General features: G+C 39.0%; 2 protein-coding genes across 2 annotated transcripts in view; one reads left to right on the plus strand and one right to left on the minus strand.

Moving 5' to 3' along the window:
* The window catches only part of NF1 (neurofibromin 1), an 80389-nt gene that overhangs the window by 50190 nt on the left and 10330 nt on the right, over window positions 1–19869 (plus strand). Inside the window, exons 37-52 of the mRNA XM_010009099.1 lie at window positions 8241–8673; window positions 8960–9300; window positions 9986–10188; window positions 11143–11336; window positions 11417–11557; window positions 11783–12062; window positions 13219–13433; window positions 13598–13659; window positions 13774–13888; window positions 15227–15328; window positions 16247–16387; window positions 16492–16618; window positions 17095–17226; window positions 17748–17883; window positions 18575–18732; window positions 19605–19727. Coding sequence (XP_010007401.1) covers window positions 8241–8673; window positions 8960–9300; window positions 9986–10188; window positions 11143–11336; window positions 11417–11557; window positions 11783–12062; window positions 13219–13433; window positions 13598–13659; window positions 13774–13888; window positions 15227–15328; window positions 16247–16387; window positions 16492–16618; window positions 17095–17226; window positions 17748–17883; window positions 18575–18732; window positions 19605–19727 — 2903 coding nt within the window. The remainder of the gene's footprint in view (window positions 1–8240; window positions 8674–8959; window positions 9301–9985; window positions 10189–11142; window positions 11337–11416; window positions 11558–11782; window positions 12063–13218; window positions 13434–13597; window positions 13660–13773; window positions 13889–15226; window positions 15329–16246; window positions 16388–16491; window positions 16619–17094; window positions 17227–17747; window positions 17884–18574; window positions 18733–19604; window positions 19728–19869) is intronic.
* EVI2A (ecotropic viral integration site 2A) lies at window positions 3534–4298 on the minus strand. Its single transcript, XM_010009033.1, has one exon. The coding sequence runs from the start codon at window positions 4296–4298 to the stop codon at window positions 3534–3536; it is 765 nt and encodes a 254-aa protein (XP_010007335.1).

Below are 19869 nucleotides of genomic sequence, written 5' to 3' on the forward strand. Positions count from 1 at the left end.
AAAATGTCCTCCCCTGAAGCAGAAATGAAACAGAACATACTAACATGAAAACTTCGTGTTCTGTAGTTACACTTTACTGACTCCAGGCAATTTTATGTTAATACTATAGTAGTGAAAATAATACTAGACTCTGTCTAGCTTTTCATGTCTCCTCAATTGGCATAATAAGGTTTGTCACTGACTTTGCAAACAGGCAGATTTTTAACATTATTGATCATTCTAATTAAGTGAATTTGAAGAGAGTGTCTAGATTATTATGACCTCCTTTCACCTTATCAGAAAAAGGCATCAGCAGAGAAGAGATCACAGTGTTAGAAAACAACAACATTTATCATTCAGGGTTGTGAATGTGGAACAGAACATTAAACACTGGCAGGAATATTGACAACCAGGATTGTCACCAGTAAAGAAAATTGTCTTGTTTTGATGGAGTTCAGAGCAAAGTAAAAAGCTTTTGAAACTTGAAGACTCTTAAACTTTTATTTCCTGTTCTTGCCTCCCTTCAGAAGATCAGAGTAGAGTGTAATAATTTTTAAAAGTTTCCAAACACTGATGCTGTAATGGAACAGCATTCTAATGTTAATCTGGTTTTATAAATAAATTCTTTCATATGGAACACTTTTTACATTCAAGGAGCTGGTGTTAATGTTAACTTGTTGGCATGAAACAGTTTGTTTTTTTTGCTCCTGTACTGTTTAGAGTTTAGGTCTCTGAATATCTCTGTATGAAACAAATCATAAAATATATTCAGTACGTACTGGTTTTATATCTGAGATTACGTTCATGCAATTTGAGCTAATTTATTAGTTACTATAATGCTTGTAACATGACACTGTTCCTGGGAAATTAACATGCATAAATCTTTGTGGGTTTACAAATCTGCAAAGCTAAATTTCATGTATAGCAGTGTAAGCACCTGTGAGTAGTACATTAATACTCCTTGGGATCATTTTGATCTAAACTCTGTAAGATTTAAACAGGGAAGAAATAATTTATTTTTCTGTTCCCCTCTCTTCAAGATATAATCAAATAATACTTCCAGGTAGAGCTCATGATAGTTCATAGTAACAACACCAAACAACATGCCTTTGAAACCCTAATACTTTTAAGATAAACATTCAGCAAGAGCTTTGAATATGCCCTGAAATCAGGACATACAGACAATCAATGCAGTTCCATTTCAAACCAAATAAGACAAATATTAAGCCCTTCTATCTTGAGGTTGATTCTTACCTGAAAATTTATCTTCTACCAAGCCAGTATCATCTGACTTTGCTGTTTGAAGCCTTAGGGAGGCAGAGTGTGTGCTGAAAGTCAGAGTTGAAAATGGCTCATTTCATGTTGAAGTAGGTTTCTGCAGCTGAAGAGGAAGTTTACCAACACTTGCTGCAGGAAGTGTCAAGAGTGGAGAGATTACTAAGAGTTTTAAGTCGGAGTTTACAAGCTTGAGGAGCAAACTTTTCAGCTCTGTTGTTTTTCTAAAACTCAAATATTGAAATGATTGTGGCTTTTGTTATGTAGAAATTCGTACATACTTGTTTGCCTGTCTTTGTTGCGAGCGGTTATCGCTGCTTCAGTGTGAATCAAAAATGATGTGAGTTTGAATTGGATTTGAATCATCCTGATTTAATTTCAGTGATGGGTTTGGTGCACTGTCCTGATTATTAGTGGAAAAGCATTGTTAGGCTCAGTACAGTGAGTCATGGAGAGCGATCTGATCCCAGGCTGCTGGCTCACTTCTGTAACTTCATTAAAAGGCAGATAATTGCAGATTTCACCCCAACTCTCCATGTTCATTTTCTGTCTGGACAATGTTGTACCTCAATGGAGGGCTGTGCTCCCTGAGCAGATAGTTTCCCACTGTCTGTCCCTACCATTTAGGACAACCCAAACTACTTTCTTTTGTCTCCTAGAGAGGCTGCCTGGGAAACAGGAACCCGCACAAATATGTCTTCATGGCATTTTGAAAGTGTGTTCTGCCAGTGCCAAGTAGCTGCTACCAGATGCTTCTGCAGCTTCATCTCCTCCTACTTCTCCTGTTGTGCCTCTTCTGATTACACCTGTTCTTTTTTTCAGCCTCTCCCTGGTCCTGCAGCAAACCCAGATCCTGATCCCATACTCACACTGTAACTCCAAGTTTCCTGTCTGATTCTTTCATCTCATCAAATTTCTATTCAACCCTCATGGTCTCCACCTATCTCTCACCACAGTTCCCACCTCAAGCACATTTCTTTTTCCTTTCTGTTTTTCCTTCCTTTCACTGATTCAATCAGGATTCTTTCCTTTTTTGCCTGTTCTTATGACAATGCTGGTTTACCTCTTTAATCTACTACCTAATAACATCTGTGCTCCTGTGTGCAGGCTGGATAACTCTTACACATTCATTCTTCTCTTTTAGTTCTGTTACCTTCCTACCTGTGAGCAGTTTTACACCAGGTTAGAGTCTCATGTTTGCTATCTCAGATTCCTTTTCTAGTACTTGCACACCTCTGCTGTTCCCTCCTGGGCTTGTGGTCATTTTGGGAAAGGAGAAGGTAACTGCAATGCAGCATGTCCCAACCCTGCCCTTCAGCTCTCTTTCTGTCACCAGTGTGAGATGTTCTCAGTTCATCTCCTCCAAGTACAAAGTTGTCATCACTGATGTGTCACAGTTTGCCCTTATTCTTCTTCAGGCCTTTCTCCTCATGTTTTAGAGATGGCTGACAGAATTCCCTCTCTCTCCTTTCCACTGGTGTGGAGTGTTGCACCGTGTTTCTGTGACACAAGAAATCACAACTAGACAGCAGAGAAGACCTTTACTGACCTTGAGCAAATGTTATGGGAATATAATATTCCCAACTGCCTTGTATAATATTTTTTGTAATATTTTCTCTTAGAGAAATAGTATCATGTAAGTTATTTAAGAAGAAATGTTTCCAGTTTATTGGAGATAAATTGAAACAGTTCTTGCATTTTAACAAATAAGGCAAACTTCATATATTCAGATACAAAGTCAAAACATAATAAATATGATTCAACTCTCAATCTGGTTCAGGAGCAGTTAAGCTTGTTTAAGAAGTTCATGATGGAAAAAGCTGAAAGGGCATTTTGAGAGGGACCAGTTCCTGATTCAATGGTTGCATCAAAGTTGTGACTGAATTGTGGTTTTCCTGAAAAAGCAACTTTGTTATCCCTGTGCAGCACCTTATGATTTGGTGTCTTTATTAGACTAACAGTCCTTTCCTTTTTTGTCCCCTCATGATCTTTGGGAATGGGCAGACTTCTGTCCTTCTGTTTTATCCCGTTCAGCTCCCATCACCACGATTCCTGGTCAAAGGAGTAAAACTGGTCTTGATGCTATTTATAGAAAGGTATTGAACACAATCTGACTCCCCGGTGTTGCTGCAGCATTCCCACTGTCATGAATGGAAAACCCTAACATCTGAATTTAGTTTTCCTATGTTAAAATTCATGTTGTTACTTGAAAGCTAAGTTTTTTGCCATCTATTACTGAGGTTAAAAAGGCAAAAGATTAATTTTTACCTGGGCATGAGTTAAATCTCAACTACAAAATTGGTTAAAATGGGTTTGTGTGACTTCGATGGTTCTTTGTTTTCCTGTTCGTTGTTTGTTTCTTTAGTGAGTTTCTCAGTAGTTTCATCTTTGGATTTCCTTTGTGTTGCAGCATCTCTTCCTGTTATCAAGTCTTGCATTATCAAGTCTGTTTCAATTGTCTCCCTTGGCATCCTCTGCCATGTTCCTGCTGCTGTTGGCCAGAAGCTGTTAGTAGCCACAATATCACCATTGCTCCTGGGCCTACGTTTTCCTTGCTGAGTTTTTTTGAGATAGGACATTTTGTTTGCTATTATAACTGTTGCCAGAAATAAGAAGGTGCAGATAAGCACAAGTACTGCTATTATAATAAAGCAAATCAGTATAAGAGACTTATTGTCTTCACATGTTTCTTTTGTCACTGTACCCTTGGATTTGCTGATATTCCTTGGTCCTCCAGTGACAGGAACAGCTTTTCTGACAGGGGAAGATGTTGAATTTTGGGCCAAGGTGGAGGATAAGGGTAGCAGGGTATTTGTCTGCATTTGAGAACTAGGTGTTTTACTGCTGAAATTGATGCTCAGAGGAGAATTTGTATTGGCTTCTGTTATGTTCTGGCTTCCACTGAGGTTTTGGCTGATAGGATTCCAGGTCTCATTTGTAACCTGAGGATAATCAGTGTGGTTTGCACTCGTTTGCAGGCACAAAGAAAAGATTATCACAACAGGGAAGGCCAAATATGGTTTGCTATGCCTTTCTGTCTTCATCTTCCTTTTTAGTCACCTGCAAAAATACAAATGATGGTATTAGTTTAGCAATTGCTAGTTTGTAGAGCTTTGAATTGAACTTCTCAGGGAATACAAGGCAGCAGCCTCTTTAATTAAAAAAAAAAAAAGTAAGTTGACCTCATTTTTGGTGGATGTAGGAGGACAAGTTGAAGTACTTGGTATGCTGAAAGAATAGGTTGCCTCCAACTTCTGACAGTTTGAGGTTTATAAGAAATATATGAAGATTAAAAAAGAACATGGAGCAAAGAGAGAATGGAAAGTGTTTCCTACTAACTACTTTGTGGTGTAGAGGCAGACTCTGTGTAGTTCCTGCTTTTTAAAGCTGGCTGTACTACAACTTTTAAGTTCATCACTTCTTTTATACAGTGAAGGGAGAAACCTGTATTGTTGCTTCTTACTTTTCTGTATTCCCCTGAAAGTCGGAAATGTAGCCATGCTTGTAAAGATGGTAAAATAAAAAACTCTAATCTGACAAGTTCCTGTAAATGACAGCAATTCATCTTACATTTCTTAGTATAGCTGGAGTCTGGAGTATTTTATAAATGCCTATGAAAAGCTTTGTTCTCTAATTTTTCTTCTTTGTTGTGCAAAAGTACACAAATGTACTTCTCAATTTTTTCCCACCAACATGCTACAGATTGTGACATTTCCTTTAAAATGCCTGAGATGGTGATGCAAATGGTATTACCATTAGTATGTTCTGTTTCACATTTGAGCAGTATTCAAATTTGTACCTGTTGAATTTGTCTGGAGGGCAGGAAACTGATCTTTAGGTTAGTTTGATACTAAGATAATAACCTCAAAATACTAGTGACAAATCAGACAAGCACTGAACCCCTTCTCTGCTGCTTCCTCCAGTTTGCAGTGGAAACACCCTTAGAATTTAAAGCTTATAGTCCCTGCCCGTGTGTCTTTGAACAGAACAAAGTACTACTTTTGAATGTTACAGACTAGCTTTACTTCACATGTAAATACTATATAGCTAAAAGTAGCAGTGCTTTTTTTTTTGAAAATACATTTGTTCTTGAAGCTGCGACTTGAAAAGTAACAAAGCATCTCAGTATGGTTGTAAGATTAAGTAATTTCCAGATATTCCTGACAATGTTTACTTTTAGCATAGTCAAAATTTGTTAGCAACCCTAGGGGAGAACTTAGTATATTCTCTCCCAAAAATCAAAGGGGTGAACTTGCCTATCTTGAAAAATCCAAATGGCAGTGCTTCAAATGGCTGAAGCCCTCCAGGAAAATGAAAGTGATATGGAAAAGAAAGTGAGATGCCTGGTGTGTAAGCAGGGGACACTGTGGATGTCTCTCCTTGTGTGACAAAGGAGCAGCAAAATATTGATATGTCTCTTACTTGGCAGGTCACCCATAACAAAATTAGACTCCATTCTGAGATGGATCCTTATTGTTAAGTTTGGACTAGAAACAATCTTAGTAATTGACTACAGCTCAGGTAGAATTATCTTTAGATGGTAGTTTGCCTGGAGGATGCCTTGTAGCATACTTTAAAAAAGAAAAAATCAAAACCAGCAAAGCCCTTTTTTGTTTGAAAGAAAACAACATTTCACATCAAAGTTTCTGCATAATGTACAGAACTGAGATGTTTTTGATGGTACAGATTTATTTAATGCTACTGTCCCAGAGTTGCAACTCTCTCTGCCTGCTCCCTCCAACAGTACAGTAAGTGCAGTGTTAATTGTAGCATTCTAGATCAGATGTGCTTTTCTTAAAAATAAACTGATGTTGTTAAGGACTTTGCTTAAAATCATGAGAGCAAAGGACTGATCCTTAAAGAGCTGTTTTTTTCTTTAGTTCAACCCTTTGTGCATAGGTATTGATAGGCTCTTCTATCAGTGCACAGTAAGATCTGCAATACAGAGGAACAACAGAGCCAAGTAGTGGCTGTCACTGTTAATTCTTTGGAGTCTTGATTGTGAATAACCTTTTTAACATTACTAAAAATACAGTTATAAGCTGCCTTAATTCAATTGGAGTTAATGTTTGTACAGATCGTTACTGTCTTTGAGTTACTTGAACATCTTTAAAGATACTTTTGCTTATAATTTTCTACAAAATCTAAAAAATTTGGAAGTGGAACTTAAAATAGGAGAAATAATATGTGTACTTACCTTGTCAAGATGTAGTCAGAAGAAAATGGATGTTTCAGGTATTTAGTCCTCGGACAATAAAATGTCTTTGTGCATGTATTTTGCTCTTAACATAAAGGAAGTAGATTTAGTCAATGCTGGTATTTTTTAAGCAAATCTGTAGCTGAAATTATATGTCGTTTACTCTAAGTGGAGAAGTAAAACCACAGAGATGACACACTTCCTTTTTGTAACACCCATACCATGACACGTTAGGGGGGGAAAACACCAACTTGCCCAAATTAGCTCTCAGAACAGGAAATAACATGAGGGGAAGTATCTTTGGCAGACAAACATGCTACATTAATGAAATGGATCTCCTCAGTTATCCTGTGTTCAGGTGTTTTATCCCTGATGTTACTAAAAGCAGGGTCCCAGCATACCTAAAACTACATTTATTAGCTCTTTCCATAGGCTCTTGGTTTGCCTTGAAAGTGTTCCTGCTGGCCTGAAACAGTGACAGGTATTTAAAACTACCTTAGATGTTCATGAGCTACTGTTGAGTTTGATTTTTAATTTATTCTTCCTATTAGAGTTTTATCTGCTGTGCTGACTCCAGGGACTTGGTTTAGGCAGATACACTTTCCAGTCTAATGAAATTCAGAGAATCATTAAATGAGAACAAAAGGTTCTTAGCATTTATATATTATCTGAATGTTTTTCTGGAAAGAGGTATTTTTTAGACAAATCCTCTTGTACTGCTCAGAGGACTGGCCACTGCACCAAGTGTTTGAGTGTGCTGCAGAATCTAGTGAATGAAATGAGCTTGAGACCCTTTGAAAAAGCTGCTATGTGGATGCTTAATTAGTCTTAATTAAGACTTCTGAAATGAATATATTTTTCTACATGTAGATAGAATTTGAATCTCTAAGGAGGTTAAAAAATTAGTTTCAGGGACTTACAATTCTTAAAGAAACTCTGAGCTCTTTTCATGGTACCCAATATTGATCTAAGTGATGCACTCTTGCCTCTCCAGCACGGACTGTATTTTTCCTTCTGCTTGACTAAACCTCCTGTCTGTCTGGAGGTTGCTTGGCTGTGGTAGGTTGTGTGACACTTCAAAATTGAGTTAAATCCATTTTAACTGGCACTGCAGGTGGTTGGAGCCATGGCAGGGTGATGCTCCGAGGCTGCAGCTGCCAGTCCGGCCACAGAGTGGCAGGGATTGGAAGGGACCTCTGGAGATCATCTAGTCCAGCCCCCCTGTGAGAGCAGGGTCCCCAGAGCAGATCTCACAGAACATGTCCAGATGAGTTTGGAATGTCTTCATGGATGGAGACTCCACAACCTCCCTGGGAAGCCTGTCCCAGTGCTCTGTTACCATCAGAGTCAAGAAGTCTTTTCTGATATTTTGGTCAAACCTCCTGTGTACCAGTTTGTGCCCATTGCCCCTTGTCCTGTCACTGGACACCACTGAGAAGAGTCTGGCCACATCCTCCTGACACCCCCTGTAGATATTGATCAGTGCTGAAGAGAACCCTTCTCATCCTCCTTTTCTCTGAGCTGAACAGTCCTAGCTCTTTCAGCCATTCCTCACAGGCAGATGCTCTCGTTCCCTCATCATCTCAGTGCTGGACTCTCTCCCATAGTTCCTTGTCCTTCTTGAGCTGGGGAGCCCAGACCTGCACCCAGTGCTCCAGCCCATTTCTCTGGGTTAATGGTGTGTGTAGAACTAAGTGGCAGATCAGTCAGGTTTAGCGTGGTAGTAGTATGTGCACTGCACCACTCCAGTGCTTTAATGTGGATCTATGTCTGTCTTGGTTTCTTCCAGATTCAAGACTGGTCAGATCAATGGAGATTTGCTGATCTACCATGTCCTGCTGACTCTGAAGCCATACTATGCAAAGCCATATGAAATTGTCGTGGACCTCACACATGCTGGCCCCAGTAATCGCTTTAAAACAGACTTTCTTTCTAAATGGTTTGTAGTTTTTCCAGGCTTTGCTTATGAAAACGTATCAGCCGTTTTTATTTATAACTGTAACTCTTGGGTCAGAGAATACACCAAATACCATGAAAGGCTCTTGACAGGTTTGAAAGGAAGCAAAAGGCTTATTTTCATAGACTCTCCAGGGAAACTGGCAGAGCACATCGAGCACGACCAGCAGAAGCTCCCAGCAGCTACCTTGGCTTTGGAGGAGGACTTGAAAGTGTTTCACAATGCTCTCAAACTGGCTCATAAAGACACCAAAGTTTCTATTAAAGTAAGTCCTTCTAATGCTGTTCCTCATGAATTTCCTGTTCTTTAAAGCTGGCCATATGACAACTTTAAGTTCGTCACTTGTACAGAGTGAGAGGAGAAACCCACGTAAGGTTTTGAGAATCATTTTACTAACTCTTACTTCTCCTCTCCTGTCTTGAGGAGAAATCGCAACTCGTTAGTATGCCTCCTTAGGGATTATAGAATTAAATATCTGTATTTCTGTCAGACTTTTCTCTCTTTCTGTTGTTAGCAATAGATGCTGAACCATTTTTCTGTTCCCTTTTAAGGTTGGGTCGACAGCTGTGCAGGTGACGTCAGCAGAACGAACAAGAGTCTTGGGACAAACAGTGTTTTTGAACGATATCTACTATGCCTCTGAAATTGAGGAAATTTGTCTTGTTGATGAGAACCAGTTTACCTTAACCATTGCCAACCAAGGCACACCACTCACCTTCATGCACCAGGAGTGTGAAGCCATCGTGAGGTCCATCATTCATATCCGGACACGGTGGGAGCTGTCACAACCAGACTCCATCCCTCAGCACACCAAAATCCGTCCCAAGGATGTCCCTGGAACGCTGCTGAACATAGCACTGCTCAACCTGGGGAGTTCAGACCCCAGTTTGAGGTACAGATCTTGAAAATTTATATTTTAAAATGGGCTTTCCAAGGTTTCCGAAGTGTTAGCAAAACAGTTTTTCTTTTACCGCAACTCACTAATATGGGCTTTTTAAGATAAGGAAAGATTTCGTTTCTGTAGGTGAAGAAAGGCATGTGACCTCTCAGGGTAACTGGAGGCATACAGGAAGTTTAATAATTCATCTTGATAAGGAGAAACACTCATGCTTTGCTGTGTATGTATAGGAGTACTTTTGATTTTCCTGCTGTTGACCTTCACATTGAATAATGTGGAGCTGTAGCTCTTAGAGCAGGCTCTTGGGTCTTGTCAGAAGGGATGACCTCAGGCTGGGTGCCTACCCAGGGCCATGGCAAGCCCTCTCCCAGCAGCTCGGGTGCACCAGGAAATATGTAGAATTCCCTGGAACTGCAGGCCCTTCTGAGAAGTCTAGTCCAAAGTCCTTCAACGTCATCCAAATTTGTATAAAGCAAGCAGAGGAGTAATTCCTTTCATTTCTCAAAGGTTGTTGTCTTTGAGTCTCAACTGGTACAGGGAAAAAAGTTCAGGATTTAAATGTAATCTCTTACAGAGCAGCATTGATTTGATTTTGAAAATGTCAGTGCCTTGGTGTAATGTGTATATTTTAAAATGTACAAGAAAACTATTACAAGTCACGTTGCTTGCTTTGTTACAGGTCTGCTGCCTATAATCTCCTGTGTGCCTTAACTTGTACCTTTAATTTAAAGATTGAGGGCCAGTTACTGGAAACTTCAGGTCTGTGTATTCCTGCCAACAACACACTATTTATTGTATCTATTAGTAAGACTCTTGCAGCTAACGAGCCACACCTCACCTTAGAGTTCCTGGAAGAGTGTATTTCTGGATTTAGCAAATCTAGTAAGTAGCACTGCTATTCCTTAATGTTCACCATGAATTGGAAAAGTTTTAGCTTAGTCTAGCTTAGTCAATTAAACTTCCTCATGTTACTGTGTCACAATAAGTTGTGATGCTTCTTAGAGCTGTTTTTTTAAGATCATTTATATCTGTTCCCTCAAGTTGTGTAACTCTCTGAAGCCAGGCAGTTCACGAGCTGGAATGGCATCTGTTGGAGCCAAAACATTCCCCTTCACATTGGAATGTGCCCTTTCCTTTCTCATGAAGTAGATTAATAACAACAAAAAAAAGACAACTGCTTTTTAAACTTTGAAATGAATGTTAAAATAAGTTTTACTAGACATCTCATTCAGTTAGAGGGTTAAGGTCATCCAGAGAGATCACCACAAATAGTTTGTTTCATACCTCTTGCCAGTTTTGTTCAGTGAGCTCTTTGGATAGATCTGTCAGGATGTTATTAATTCACCAGAAGTAGAGAAGATTGCAGTACAAAAATCAAAATTTGAAGTCCATGATAGTGCAAGTTTGAACTCTAGAATATACATATGCAGAAGAGTTATAGAATTTTTCAGTCAAACCAGAATTAATCTTTTCAGACTGATTATATCTCTCCTACTTCTGCCGTCCTGTTTTCCAGGCATAATTCAGCTCTGCCTTTACTGTTGGAAGCTGTTGAGAATAGATGCTCAAGATTGAAAATAAATTATCTTAAGTAGTCCCATGTGATTCTGAATGTGGAGATCTTTGTCACATCTCTTAATAAGATGTGAAACTATCAACATCTACAGATGTTTCTTTGATGTCATTATTAGAGTATGTTTCCTTTTGAAGCATGTCTATTTGCTCAGCTCTGATGGGAATGATTTTAGACAATTAAATGGAAAGGAAAAGTGTTCACACGTAATTATCCATGAGAGCAGTGCTGATTCTGTGTTACAAGGTGAGTTTTTATTTCAGGTATTGAACTGAAACATCTCTGTCTGGAGTACATGACCCCCTGGCTGTCCAATCTGGTCCGGTTCTGTAAACACAACGACGACGCCAAGCGCCAGCGAGTCACTGCAATTCTTGATAAGCTGATAACAATGACCATAAATGAAAAGCAGATGTATCCTTCTATTCAGGCTAAAATATGGGGAAGCCTTGGACAGGTACAAATTCTGCAGAATTTATTACAGTTTGTTTCTAAGTTAATCTGACTGATTAAAAACTCATTTATTTTCTCCTACAGATAACAGATCTCCTTGATGTGGTTTTGGACAGTTTCATCAAAACTAGTGCCACAGGGGGCTTAGGGTCCATAAAAGCTGAAGTTATGGCAGACACAGCTGTAGCCCTTGCTTCTGGAAATGTGAAACTGGTTTCAAGCAAAGTGAGTTCCCTTGTTGCCTTCATTTCCTTTTATATAATAATTTCAGTTTCCATTAATGTGATAGTGAGATGCTTTCTGATAATATATTGCAGGCAATAATGCAAAACAAATTTATAAAACAGGTTCCAAGCAATAGAATAATTCCAATGTTAGAATGTAAAGGTTTTTAACTGAAATTTTGAGCTGTGCTCTTTTATTGAAGCAAAGTGACTGCTGTCTTTTCAGGTGATTGGAAGGATGTGTAAAATAATTGACAAGACTTGTCTGTCTCCAACCCCTACGCTGGAGCAGCACCTGATGTGGGATGATATCGCCATCCTCGCACGCTACATGCTGATGCTCTCCTTTAACAACTCTCTGGATGTGGCAGCACATCTCCCCTACCTCTTCCATGTTGTTACTCTCTTGGTGGCCACGGGTCCCCTTTCTCTCAGAGCTTCCACTCATGGTCTTGTCATCAACATCATTCATTCTCTTTGCACTTGTTCACAGCTTCACTTCAGTGGTGAGTGTTTTTCAGATCTTCAGTTAGGCTGATGGCCCCTTAGTTTGGTTGAGAAATGTTTGAGTTGTCTTTGTCTTTTCAAACTATTCTGAGAGTTTGTAAATACCATGTTGTAATTTAGCTTGCATACCAATCAGAGGAAGACTATGATCTACAATGAATGAGTGTGGAATTAAAAAGTCAGGTCAGGTTTAGAGTAGGTACATAATGTAAATTGTTTGTATACTGGGTTTTAGAAAAAGAGAAGAAAGTACAAATCAGTTCCTGTAATGCAAAGAAAGGAGAAAATATCTGTGCTAAAACTGGCTGATGTGCATCTTTGGAATGGTTGCATAATGTGGCAACAAAAATACCAATTACATAAGGGAATTTTTTTAAATGAGACTGTTATCACAGGTATTTTGCATACTGCTGTGTTTCAGCAGTCCTAAAATACTTGGTATCAGCTAATATGTACCTGTCACTTCTTACCACAGAAGTACAGTGGAAAAACTGGGGTAGGTTTTGTACAGGAAAAAAAAAAGTTTATCTAATTTTTTTTAAGTATCTGAAAACTCATACCTAGATATGTCTTGACAGAGTGAGTGTGTGAATATACACATGTATGTCTAAAGAAAAGCTGTGCTGTGACACCCCAGGGAGAAGGGCAAGTCTTCCTGGGTAAACTATGAATTTTGAGGTACACTGAAATGAAGTGAAAGTTCAGCACTGTATAAATAGCCAGTGCTAGTAGAAGGGCTGCAATTTTCTTCTGATTTAAGTGGCTTTCTTCATTTCAGTGCCAGAGCCAAAAGCAGAATGTGATTGCAGTTTGAACATACAATCCTGTTGGTATTTGAAAGCAGGAACTCCCCAGGTTTCCATTTTCTGAACCAATGTGAGGAAAAGTCTCACAGAACCACACCTTTAAACAAGTTTCTTTCTACCTGTTTTTAGAATACACCTTCTTGGTGTCCAGTTTCACCAGTGCCCCATTGTGAATTGTTTTGGGGGCATATTCTGGGAGAACTGGCAAAGAGAAGAGTGTTGGAATGTGCTTAGTGACAAACAGGATGATCATCTCCTTTTGTATTCGTGGGAGGGTGAGCCTAAAACTGGGGAAAATACAGATTGGATTTCAGTAGTTTAAATTTGATATGTCCAAATTTTTCCACAGAGGAGACCAAGCAAGTTCTAAGGCTGAGCTTGACTGAGTTCTCTCTGCCCAAATTTTATTTGCTGTTTGGAATCAGCAAAGTGAAATCAGCCGCGGTCATAGCGTTCCGGTCCAGCTACCGAGACCGGTCCTTCTCACCTGGCTCCTATGAGAGGGAGACTTTTGCACTGACTTCCTTGGAAACTGTTACTGAAGCTTTGTTGGAGATCATGGAGGTATGTGGTTCAAAACAAAACAAACTCTCCCTAAGGGAAGAGGGCACTGCTTCCTACAGTCAAGTGGTGTAGTGAGTTGTACCTCTCCTGATGTGGGAATAATTAATAGTTGACTTCTGAGAGCTCAAATAACTGCACATTCTGAATTTTAAAATTCTTTTTAGGCTTGTATGAGGGATATTCCAACATGCAAGTGGCTGGACCAGTGGACTGAACTAGCTCAAAAGTATGTTGCAGATCTCCCCTGCCCACCTGTGTCATATATTTAGAATTCTGTTTCTTGTTATCCAGCCTATTTGTTGTGTATTTGTTTAATATTGTGTATTCTGTTTCTTCACAGGTTTGCATTCCAGTATAACCCATCCCTGCAGCCAAGAGCACTTGTTGTCTTTGGCTGCATAAGTAAACGTGTGTCTCATGGACAAATCAAACAAATAATCCGAATTCTTAGCAAGGTAAATAGACTCAAATACCTTAAATTGATTTGGTGACAAAAAGTTTTGTCAGTGCTGTGATTTCTAGAGTAACAACAGTTTTCAATATTGAGTTTAAAATTCTGGACTCTGAGATGGATCCAGTATTTACATCAATGAGAAAACTTCTATGAAGGCATGAAGCTGTGAGCACATGATTCACAATTTCCTGTTTGTTTTTAAAGGAAGTTAATGATCTCATGTGTTATAAGTAAATACAAGAAAGAGCAGGGCATTTGTGTAAGAAAACTTGGAAGCAGACTGTCTAGCTTTCTGTATGACATTCTATATTTTATATATATTATATGACATGTCTGTATATGACATTCTGTATTTTCTCAAGAAGGTTGTATTCTATAGTAAGGTAATGGTGCATTAAATGTTTCCTTTAAGTGCTTTATTAGACTTCTGTGGACATAAACTGGACAGCTGAATTGTAAGAGAGCTGTTCTCAAATTCTTCACCCTTGGTGTTTAACACCCACTGTGCAGTTACTTTCAGCAATACATACCTCACTTCTCTGCAAATCTGCCTGTGTAAAAGTCCTTGAGAATTGGTTTAGAATGAGCTCCATCAAGCTTGATAAACTGAGAGCAACAAGTTTTGTTTAGAGCTTTGATCTGCTTTTTACAAAGCAAAATCTAATTATGCGTGTAAGTTTTGTCAGTGCTGTGATTTCTAGAGTAACAACAGTTTTCAATATTGAGTTTAAAATTCTGGACTCTGAGATGGATCCAGTATTTACATCAATGAGAAAACTTCTATGAAGGCATGAAGCTGTGAGCACATGATTCACAATTTCCTGTTTGTTTTTAAAGGAAGTTAATGATCTCATGTGTTATAAGTAAATACAAGAAAGAGCAGGGCATTTGTGTAAGAAAACTTGGAAGCAGACTGTCTAGCTTTCTGTATGACATTCTATATTTTATATATATTATATGACATGTCTGTATATGACATTCTGTATTTTCTCAAGAAGGTTGTATTCTATAGTAAGGTAATGGTGCATTAAATGTTTCCTTTAAGTGCTTTATTAGACTTCTGTGGACATAAACTGGACAGCTGAATTGTAAGAGAGCTGTTCTCAAATTCTTCACCCTTGGTGTTTAACACCCACTGTGCAGTTACTTTCAGCAATACATACCTCACTTCTCTGCAAATCTGCCTGTGTAAAAGTCCTTGAGAATTGGTTTAGAATGAGCTCCATCAAGCTTGATAAACTGAGAGCAACAAGTTTTGTTTAGAGCTTTGATCTGCTTTTTACAAAGCAAAATCTAATTATGCGTGTATTTTTAATTACTCTTTTTTTCCTGCCAAAAGGGACTTGAGAGCTGTTTAAAAGGCCCTGATAATTACAACAGCCAAGTGCTAATAGAAGCTACAGTTATAGCACTCACCAAGCTGCAGCCTCTTCTTAATAAGGTAAACAGCTGGGTTTTTGGAGTAAACACAGCCCATATTTTGCATAGAATTATAATTATGGGTATAATCTCAAAAATGTAAGTGTTGTGGAATCTGAAGTTCACAGTTCGTTGCTATGATTCATACTCCAAAGTACTGCAGATGGGAAAGATGTCACAGATGTTTGTGTGTGGGACCTGTGCAGAGAAGTTGCAAACACTTTGGAATGTTCTCTTCTGCTCCACCACACTGGACCATAGTTGTACAGGCCCAGGCCCTACCCCAGGCTGCCTGATTCCTTCCAAAAGATTTTCAGTCTTGGCTTTCAAAACATTTGATTGCTAATACATGCTTTTCAGACCATGGCTTGTCATCCGTGTTGGTCTTACCTGATCTGGTATAATGTTGGCCATCTATCTGTATGTTACTTTCAAGTTCATTAGTTGATCATCACACCAAGGGGTGTATTTACTGTTAATAAATAAAACTTGTTCCTAGAAAAAATCTGCTGCTTAAGAGTCCCAAGATGTGTTAAATGCCAGTTCTTTCCTGCATGCTTCTCTGATTTGGAGAAGTAATTGCCTGGCCAGTTACATGTGCAGAACTGCAGTCAACTCAACGTATCCTCTCAAATTGGCAATGAAAGACATGTTTCTGTTCAGTCCAATAAAATGTCTGACATATTTGTGAGAAGGTGGAGGAATGTAAAAGAGAAGGAGTGTCTTGGAGAAAATTTTAAAAAGACTTGAAAGTGATTTACTTTGTACTATTTGTGTGTTAAGTGCATTAAGACCACAGGTTCATGTGAAAGTGGGTTTTCTTGGAATGGATGTCACTGAGGACAGAAGCAGCTGCAGTAGTAGTAGTGCAGGTAGTAGTGCCTGTACCATGTGTCAGTCCTATTTGAAAGTGAAATCATGGATCTTTCTTTACCCCCAGGACTCTCCTATGCACAAGGCTCTCTTTTGGGTGGCTATGGCAGTTCTGCAGCTGGATGAAGTAAACTTGTACTCGGCGGGCACGGCCCTACTGGAGCAGAACCTGCACACCCTGGACAGTCTCCGTGTGTTCAACGACAAGGTGAGCCTGCACGTCACTGGTTTGTCACTTTTTTTAAAGCAGCTTGAGATAATGATGAGTAACTGTCAGTGAGGTACTCGTGTGTTTTGTTTTTCCTGGGTCAGAGCCCAGAAGAGGTGTTCATGGAGATCAGGAGGCCACTGGAATGGCACTGCAAGCAGATGGATCACTTTGTTGGGCTAAATTTCAACTCCAACTTTAACTTTGCACTAGTGGGACACCTTCTGAAAGGTAAGAATACATATTGCTGCTCATTTGAAATGAAAACTTCATTCAGAAAGAAAAACCCAAGGATAAAGGGGAAAAAAATGGGTGGTGGATTTTAAGTAACTCAGATACAGAATTAAAATGTTCTTCAGTTAAAGGACTTTGCCAAGTTTCCCATAGACATGTTCTTTGCTACTTCCTCCAAGAATACTGTCTTTATCTGTCTGTATTTAGGCTCATTGCTTCCTTTAGAAGATTAATTTGTGAGATAATAGATGTAATATGTGTACAGACATTTGAAATTATGTGATTTTGGAGGGGCAAGACAGAAACAAACTCGACTGTGCAGTTTCTGCTGGCATTGTGCTTCCCTACTCGTGACATGAGGCTTCCTGAAAACCTGCTGAAAAATCTTTATAAAGCTTGTCAAAATATTAATGCTTCAGAAATATGCATAAGAAATTAAATACATTATTTGGTTTCTTAACCTCATTTCTTAGGGTACAGGCATCCTTCTCCTACAACTGTAGCAAGAACAGTAAGGATTCTGCATACACTACTAGCTCTGGTTAACAAACATAGGAACTGTGACAAGTTTGAGGTGAACACGCAGAGTGTGGCTTACCTAGCAGGTAAACATCAAACCAACCAACATTCTTTTACATTTGTGCTAACTGAAAAGGAATGGATTACTGTGGGAATTCTTGGGGTTTAAGGTTGATAAAATTGTACCAACATAAAGTTGTAACTGGAGATGGACAAGTGTCTGGGCTAGGCTGGGGGATGTCAGTTCAAGCTTTTTGTGGCCTGAAGGCTCTGCAGCACAGGACCCTCTGTACTGCAGGGAGGTTGAAAGTTTTTTTGGTTTAAATACTGAAGTGGGTGCCTGGAACATTCACCTTCCTAGTGGTCCAGGAAGAGCAATTGTGACCACATGAGGGCAAATGTTTTAATAATTTAATTGTAACTGGGTGGGGAATATAATTGTTTTTAAATTATCTATTTTTAATCTTTAAGGTGCAATTATGTCTCAGTGGTCTTCTTTATACTAAGTAAAACATTTAAATTGATGGAATATTGCTTACTTCCATGTATATATCTTCCATGTATTCCTCCTGTGGAAAACTCATATTAGCTTTCTTTGAATTTTTAGCGTTGCTGACAGTGTCTGAGGAAGTTCGAAGTCGCTGCAGCCTAAAACATAGGAAGTCTCTCTTGTTGACAGATGTTTCAATGGAAAATGTTCCTATGGACACATATCCCATACATCACAGTGACACTAGCTATAGGTTGGTTTTCTGACTTTCAGATAAGTTACCAAATATCATTGTCTGTTTACTTTAGTACTGAAAACTAAATTATTCTTAGAGATCTGAGATCCATAAAGCTCTTCCAGAAATGGACTTTGGAGGTTTGTAAACTCTGATAACATCTTTCTAGAAGACCTAAGTTCACCTCATTTATTAATTTGTATTTTAGAAGAATGTTTTATTTGTCCTTTGAAGAGCTTCTAGGTGTGTGGTAAGTAATTACTTGGTCCCTGCCACTGGAAAATGTTGACACCTTATAGCTTGTCTATCAACAGCCACAGAAGATAAGCTAAGGAGTCAACCTAGGAGTGATCTGAAGAGCCAGCCTCTCCCTGCAGGGAGCACTTAACTCAGTATCTGTCTTTATAACACCCAGTATGGAGTAGCTGATTATTAAATATCTTTCCTATTGTCTGACAGGCTGATCTGCTTGTGTTCTTTTCATTGCTTTGGTTTTTATCTCTTCAGCTTTACTTGCATATCAGATTCTTATTTTTCACTAGCTCAGACATTTTTACAAGCAAAGTGATTACTTAAAATATGTGTTTTGGGGGCATTAACCTGTTAGGAAAGAGGGGTTGAATCAAGAGTAGTTTGACTAGTTGAAAAATGTATACCTAAATGTGCTGCACAGTTTTTAAGGTTTTTCTTAATTTCTCTGCACTTTCAGGACACTAAAGGAAAATCCACCATGGTCATCACCAAAGGGGTCAGACAGACACCTGGCTGCCAGTTACCCGACAGTGGGACAGATAAGCCCTCGTACACGAAAGTCCATGAGTTTGGATATGGGGCAGCCTTCCCAAGCAAACACTAAAAAGCTTCTAGGTTATTAAGATCACTCCTTTTCTAATTTGTCTAAAGAATACTTCAGGAAGTGTTACTGGAGAAAAATGATGCTTGGATTTAATCTGACTTTTAAGTGCTTATTCCTGATTGAGAGGGATAGATGCAGTTTCCACAGAACACAGATTGGAGAAGAGTGTTCAGTTAAAGAGGCCTAACTCAGTTCTTTTGATCACAAAGAGGGGGGAGCAAGAGTGACCCTTAATGTCCATATTGAAGTGGAGGGGAAAAAAAAAAAGGAAGAAAAAAATATCTTTCAGATACTAAGGAGTCATAGTGCCAGTTTTCTGCCACCAGCCCTCTTTCAGCAAAAGCAAGAAACTGAATACCTTTGCTTCTACATTGAGTACTCTCTCTCATGCTAGAAGTGATGGTTCCAAAACATTCATGGCTTCTCAGTGCATCATGTTTACAAGGAAAGTCTTAATATCAGATAAACAAGATGAGTTGCTTTCCATAGCCTGTGGTGATCCTTTCCCATTGCCTGGTTTACATGGAAAGAGAGGGGCACTTCTCTCATGACAATCCTAGTACTGCTTCCTTTTCAGTAACCACATTGTGGCATGTTTATTCCATGTGATGTGTTGACCAGGAAACCATAGCATGCCCACAGCTGACATACTGGAATAAATTGCATGTTTTCCTCATATGTATTGTGAAGCATTTTGGAAATTGTGATGGAGAGGGGCATGGTGTGATCGTATGTTCTCTGCCACCCCTGAAAAGGGTGAAAATGTCCCCAGATTCCTACCAATACATTACAGCTAGGAGAGTAGCTTGGCCAAGAAAATCAGAAATAGTTAGAATATGGATTTAGGTGTAATGTTTTTAATTGCCTAATAAATTGTTTTTAGGTACAAGGAAAAGTTTTGACCATTTGATATCGGACACAAAGGCTCCTAAAAGGCAAGACATGGAATCTGGAATCACAACGCCTCCCAAAATGAGGAGAGTAGCCGAAAATGATTATGAAATGGGTGAGAAACAGGACTAACATTTTAAGAATCATGCTAATTATAAATGCTTTGTATATCCATACAAAGGATTATTTCTAAATTCAGTGTTTATTTGCCTAGGTTACTCCAAGGTAAGGGAGAAATACCGTTCTTAACAGTGGCT

The sequence above is a fragment of the Chaetura pelagica genome, unplaced genomic scaffold, assembly GCF_000747805.2.
Source record: "Chaetura pelagica isolate M959 unplaced genomic scaffold, ChaPel_1.0 scaffold72, whole genome shotgun sequence".
Classification (NCBI taxonomy): domain Eukaryota; kingdom Metazoa; phylum Chordata; class Aves; order Apodiformes; family Apodidae; genus Chaetura; species Chaetura pelagica.

Coding starts and splice junctions, on each gene's coding strand:
- EVI2A (XM_010009033.1), bottom strand. CDS start 4,298: ATGAAGACAGAAAGGCATAGCAAACCATATTTGGCCTTCCCTGTTGTG.